The following is a 5,913-nucleotide window of genomic DNA, read 5'->3' as shown; positions in this document are numbered from 1 at the left end:
GTCAGAGAACGCGAGGCGTTACAAGTGGTGCGCGGGCGTCGGGCAGCAGCGGGCACGGGTGTCGGGCAGCAGCAGTGGTGCGCGGACGTCGGGCAGTAGCGGTGGTGCACGGATTCCGGTAGCAGCAGGTCGTGGCGCGGGTCCTTGCTGCACACAGAGTCGTGGGTATCGTTTTAGTGAGTTTTTACTGCTAAGATAGTCCGGACAGCAACAGTTTCCGATCTCGGCGCCTACCCATAACCATTAGAGGCTCGATATACGCAACCCACATTTATTCGAGTTAGGCCTGAGTTACCAGTACCTAGACGAAGCCGATTTTTGCGGTAATGGACATTACAAGATCTCTTAGAATGAAGTTAGACGACTGGAAATTTTGTATTAATTATTTCGTTTGTCTATTGTTGGTTAGGTGGTGAATTGACGCAAGATATAGGAGCATAGTAGTGAGTAAGTAGCATCAGGGGGCGAGTTCGTGCGTTATTTAGTGTTAACGGAGTAGTCTTGTGCTGATTTTTAATTAAAATAATTTATTTTATGCATGTAGGAATTGTTAGTCTTGGTGTTGAGGGCTTCTAGCGATTGTGTCGAGTTTCATGTTACTATTTTCATTGTTAGACATTATAAAAATGCATGACTTGTTATCGTTGGAGGGGACTGGTCTTTGGAAGTAATTGGTCTATGACGTTGTGCACAGGTCGAAGACGAAATACGCGTGCTGAAGGCCTATTATATAGTTTTTGTTGTTTTGTTATTTTGTTGGAAGCTGTTGTGTTAGTGATTTTGTTTGGTATAATGAAAAGCATGCTGGTAGATTATGCTGTGAATGAAGTACACATGCTGAAAGCCTGTTACATAGTTTTATTATTTTGTTATATTTTGTTGGAAGCTATTGTGTTAGTGATTTTGTTTGGTATAATGAAAAGCATGCTGGCAAATTGTGCTGTGAATTTAAGGGTGGAAGACGTGCTTATGGGATTGTCTTGGGAGGGTTAGTGGAAATTGCCAGGTGTGATGTGCTGGGTTAGTGGTTTGTTAACCTGGGGTCCTTTGAAGAGAGATTGTACATTAGTCGCTGGTTACGCAAAGGCTTGAGCAAGGCCGAAGCTCAGTTTTGTATAGGAGTATTGGGGTAAGGATAAATGTCAAGGACCAATACGCCGGGCAGTCATCGGTACCTTGGGAATAAATGTCAAGGACTGGTGCACAGTTCAAGGCCTTGGGGATAAATGGCAAGGCCGAACGTCAAGCTTCTGTAGAGAAGTATTGGTATCTTGGGGATAAATGTCAAGGGCCAATACAACTCGAAGAGTTAGACTTGGGGGACTAACGTAAGGTGATGCTTATGGGTGATAATTCAAGGCCTTGGGAATAAATGGCAAGGTCGAGCACCAAGCGTGGTAGAGGAAGGTTGGTATCTTGGGGATAAATATCAAGCGCTGATACGCCTCGAAGAGTTAGACCTGGTGTACCAACATAGGGGGGTAGAGCGAGTGCTAGCTTAAGTGGGGCAGTGGCTAGTGAGTCGTGGGGTTGGAGTCCCGGAAATCCCGGCGTTAGGCCGCTTGTATGGTAAGGTTAATCTGTTGTTATCATTCCTTGCTGCTTATCTGTTGCTTCTGCTATTGTTTTGGTGTGGTTGTGATTACGAGCATGCCATTGTGTTTAGTTAGGGAGGACTACTTACAGAGTATTTTATGTACTCACCCCCCTCCTCTACCTTATTTGTTTCAGGTGTGAACAGGGCCGACAGTGGTGATGACGTGGAGGAGGTTTGACTGAGGAGGGATCACTAGCTGTGTTGGTTAGGATAGTGAATAATGTCGTGCATTGCAGACATCGTTAAAATCTTATTGCTATGAAATAAAAGGGGAATTAGACATTGGGTTAACTCATAAGACACTTTCTTTTATTGTTTTACAAATATTTTTACTGTTCGAATTACTGATGTATTTTGGATTACTAGACAAAACGATTATTTTCTTTTGATTGGATTCCTGACCACTGAGGCGGGTATTATTTTCTGGACATTCCATTATTGTGTACCTCCATTTTGTATGTTACATTAAGAGAACATTACATTTTTTCGTTACCTTAAATAGGAGGGTTCAGTAAGCGTTATAGGACTGTTACCTCGCTAAACGTATCAGAAATTCAGGTCTTTACAATTACGAGATGAGGCTCAACCCGGAGAAATGTACGTTCGGAGTCTCATCTAGCAAGTTCTTAGGCTTTATGGTCAACCAGCGGGGAATAGAAGCAAACCCCGAGAAAATTCGAGCTGTATTCGATATGCAGCCACCTCAAAACCTAAAACAGCTCCAATGCCTCAACGGAAGGATCGCCACACTAAATCGATTTGTCGTGATTCACAGATAAGTGTTTACCGTTCTTTAAGGTGCTGTAGAAGAAAAGTTGCTTCGAATGGATGCCAGAATGTCAGGTAGCCTTCGACAAGCTTAAGAGCTACCTGAGTTCGGCACCACTATTGTCAAAACTGCTGCCTGGCGAGGAGCTCTCGCTGTACTTAGCGGTCACTGCAAGCACAGTAAGCTCAACACTAGTAAGACAGGACGGAGGTCGATAGAGCCCCATTTACTACATAAGCAAATCCATGATGGACGCCGAGATTCGATACCCACAAGTGGAAAAGTTGACATTAGCACTAACTATCGCAGCGCGGCGCCTCCGACCGTATTTCCAAGCTCACAGGGTGAAAGTCCTAACTAACTTCCCCCTGAGGCAGGTCTTCCCGAAGCCGGAAACCTTGGGGAGACTTATGAAATGGACTCTCGAGCTAAGTGAGTACGATATAACCTTCGAGCCAAGAGCTACAATGAAAGACCAAGTCGTGGCCGACTTCATAGCCGAGCTCACTCCGCTGCCCAGCTCGGGAGAAGGGACCTCCTCAAGCAAGTGGGTCCTCAATGTTGTTGGTTCCTCTAACGAAAAAGGTAGTGGGGCAAGGGTCCTACTCCAGGTGCCCAACGGAGATAGCTTTGAATATGCGGTGAGATTCAACTTCCCAGCCTTGAATAATGAGGTCGAGTATGAGACGCTGGTGGCAGGTTTGTGTATGGTCGAAGCCATGAGAGCCAGACACTTGGACATAAGAAGCGACTCGCTTAGTCAACCAGGTTACCGGGAAATACCAAGCCAAGGACAACATGATGGAGAGGTACTTACACAAAGTGCGCGAGCTATTGTCTCTGTTCTAAGGGTATAGTATAGAGCGAGTACCGCGTACCGAGAACACCAATGCAGATGCCCTAGTGAAGCTAACCTCCTCTTACCCAACCGATCTACCCAGATCGGTCCCAGTCTAGATATTAGAGGCTCCCTCCATTCAAGGGTCGGAGGCAATGAATATCGAAACTACGACGCCGACCTGGATGGACCACATAAAGCCTTCCTCCGCGGAGAGGAGCCACCAGAACATGCCGACCTCAAGAAGACGCGGCGCAAAGCAACAGGGTATGTCCTTTGAGGTGATGTGTTGTATAAGAGGGGATTCTCCCTCCCATTGCTTAGGTCTCTAGACCAAGAGGAGGCGAACTACACCTTAAGAAAATACATGAAGGGGTTTGCGACAATCATGCAAGGGGTCGATCTTTTGTCGCTAAGCTGGTCAGGCAGGGTTACTACTGGCCCGCCATGGCACAAGATGCCATTGAGTTCGCGCGACGATGTGATTGATGCCAACGATTCGCTACAGCAATCCACTAGCCCCCCGAGCTCCTTACACCAATCTCAGCCCCCTGGCCATTTGTGCAATGGGCAATCGACCTCATTGGACCTCTCCCACCAGGAAGAGGCCAAACGAAGTTTGCGGTAGTGGCTGTAGATTACTTCACTAAGTGGGCGGAGGCCGAGCTGTTAGCCACCATAACCAAGGCCAAATCATGAATTTCGTATGGACCAACCTCATTCGCAGGTTTGACATATCCCATGCCATCATAACCGACAATGGGAAGTAGTTCGATAATGCAAAGTTCAATAAGTTCTGTGAACAGCTCGAAATAAAACATTTCAGCTCCTCGTCAGTTCATCCGCAGGCCAACGGCCAGGTCGAGGCCATCAATAAGATCATCAAGCGCGCCCTAAAGCTAAGACTAGAAAATCGTAAAGGTCGATGGGCAGAGGAATTGCACGACGTGTTGTGGTCATATAGGACGACCACACAAAACGCAATTGGAGAAACTTCGTTCGCCCTAACCTTCGGCTTGAAGGCCGTGATACCTGTCGAGATCGATCTACCAACAGCTCGAACTGAATCCTTTGACGCGTCCGAGAACGACGAGAAGCTCCGCCTGAACCTTGACCTCCTTGAGGAGAGAAGGGAGACCTTGCAACTCGAGCTCGCTGAGTACCAAAGGCGAGGGAAGTGGCATTATGGTGCAAGAGTCAAACCGCGTCGTTTTCGACCTGGAGACCTCGTCCTGCGTAAAGTATGCAAAAGGGTGGAGCCCTAGAACCCACCTGGGAAGGCCCATTTAAAGTCGAGTGCGAAAAACAACCTGGGGCCTACACCTTATCCGACTTAGAAGGGAAACAGCTTTCCCACCCATGGAACGCGCAACATTTGCTGATCTATTATCACTAAATATTGTTGAGCGAGCTGTTCGTAATAGTGAATTTAAATGTACCTCTTCACTTCATCAAACCGAGCCACATTCAAATGGGGGCCAGATACATTTATTATCGTTTATTGTTTCAAGCACGAAATAATGAGCTATCAGAAAAACTGAGCTAAAAAAACAACAACAACAACAAACAAAGATGAAAGCGCCAAAGTTTTATTTAAAATACTGAGGAGAAGGCCTCGGACCTTAGTACATTGACAAGAAAGGAGATATAATAGAAGCGCAGAAAAGAAAGCAGACGGCAGGCCTAGTTTAGGAGGTTGGACTGCGCGACCTTGGCCAAGGGGTCATCATCCGCAGGGGCCACAAGGACGAGCTCGTCCAACTTCTTCACCCCAGCCTGAATAACTTCTTCAGAAGCCATGGTGTCATTAGGAGAAATGGTCCACGACTTAACATAGGCGCGCTTCAGAGGGGTCAGGTTCATCCCCTTGTGAGTTTTCTCCAGGAAAGCAAGGGCGAGTTTGAAGCCATCATCAGCCAAGCTCTTGTTGTAATCCACATAGCTCGGTAGCAGTTGAAACTAGGCATCCAAGAAGGCCTCACTCTTCAAGTTCGCAATCATGGTCGCTTTGTCCCACTGCAGCTTTTCCACCTCGGCTTGAAGACCTCCCACCTCCAACTTTAAGGTCCCAACCTTAGAGGTCGCGCTCTCCAACTGGGCCCGGATGGAGCCACCTCCGCCTTCAGCTCCTCGGCACCAGTCTCTAAAGTGACCACCTTTTTTGTCGCTTGGAGGAGTTTGGTGCGGGCGTCCTGTAGCTCGGCCCTAGTGAGGTTGGCCTCTTCCACAGCCTTTTCGAGAGCGGAAGTCTCTTTCTCTGCCCACTGCTCGCGCCCAAGGAGCTCGGCGGCTATGAAGGCCACCGATTTGCACATAAGGGCATGAGCGTCAAAAACCACGTGTTAGAAAGCTGAACCTCACGGCAAAAACATAGGCACAAAGAGACAAGCAAAAAAAAGATACCTCAGCAGCATGATCGATGACGAGCTGGACCGTCTCCCCAACAGTCCCAAGCAACAAGCTGGCGCGCCCTAGAGCCCGATCAGAGCTCACACGTCCAATCCTGCGCGTCAGAGGGTTTATGCTATCAGAGGTGGGGGACGTCTGAAAGCGAAGGTCGCGTCCCTCACCTCTCCGATCTTCCTCGCGACATTCAACCCACTGGAGTCGATCGTCACTAAGGAACCGCCCCTTACAGCTCCCTCAACCGCCCCCGGCTCGGGCTAGACCCCTTGTGATTCTTCTTCTTTTTATTCTTCTTCTCTGCGG

The 5,913-nt window shown here is 47.9% G+C and overlaps 1 protein-coding gene across 1 annotated transcript; it reads left to right on the top strand.

The window, feature by feature from the left end:
• The first annotated feature begins 2,614 nt into the window (after positions 1-2,614).
• LOC148211849 (uncharacterized) lies at positions 2,615-4,469 on the top strand. The gene is made up of 3 exons (XM_088122935.1): positions 2,615-3,175; positions 3,308-3,471; positions 4,031-4,469. The coding sequence occupies exons 1-3, from the start codon at positions 2,615-2,617 to the stop codon at positions 4,467-4,469; spliced, it is 1,164 nt and encodes a 387-aa protein (XP_087979061.1).
• The last annotated feature ends 1,444 nt before the right edge of the window (positions 4,470-5,913 follow it).

The sequence above is a fragment of the Momordica charantia genome (assembly GCF_013281855.1).
Source record: "Momordica charantia cultivar OHB3-1 chromosome 4 unlocalized genomic scaffold, Mcharantia_2.0 BLBB01000004.1, whole genome shotgun sequence".
Taxonomy (NCBI): Eukaryota; Viridiplantae; Streptophyta; class Magnoliopsida; order Cucurbitales; family Cucurbitaceae; genus Momordica; species Momordica charantia.
This window is presented reverse-complemented; position numbering and strand designations above follow the sequence as displayed.

What these genes read in the sequence shown, in the direction of transcription:
- LOC148211849 (XM_088122935.1), top strand. Translation starts at nt 2,615, where the DNA reads ATGGACGCCGAGATTCGATACCCACAAGTGGAAAAGTTGACATTAGCA. An exon ending in AAGGACAACATGATGGAGAG is followed by an intron (nt 3,176 to 3,307) that starts GTACTTACACAA and finishes CGATCTACCCAG; the next exon opens with ATCGGTCCCAGTCTAGATAT. An exon ending in ACGCGGCGCAAAGCAACAGG is followed by an intron (nt 3,472 to 4,030) that starts GTATGTCCTTTG and finishes AAAACATTTCAG; the next exon opens with CTCCTCGTCAGTTCATCCGC.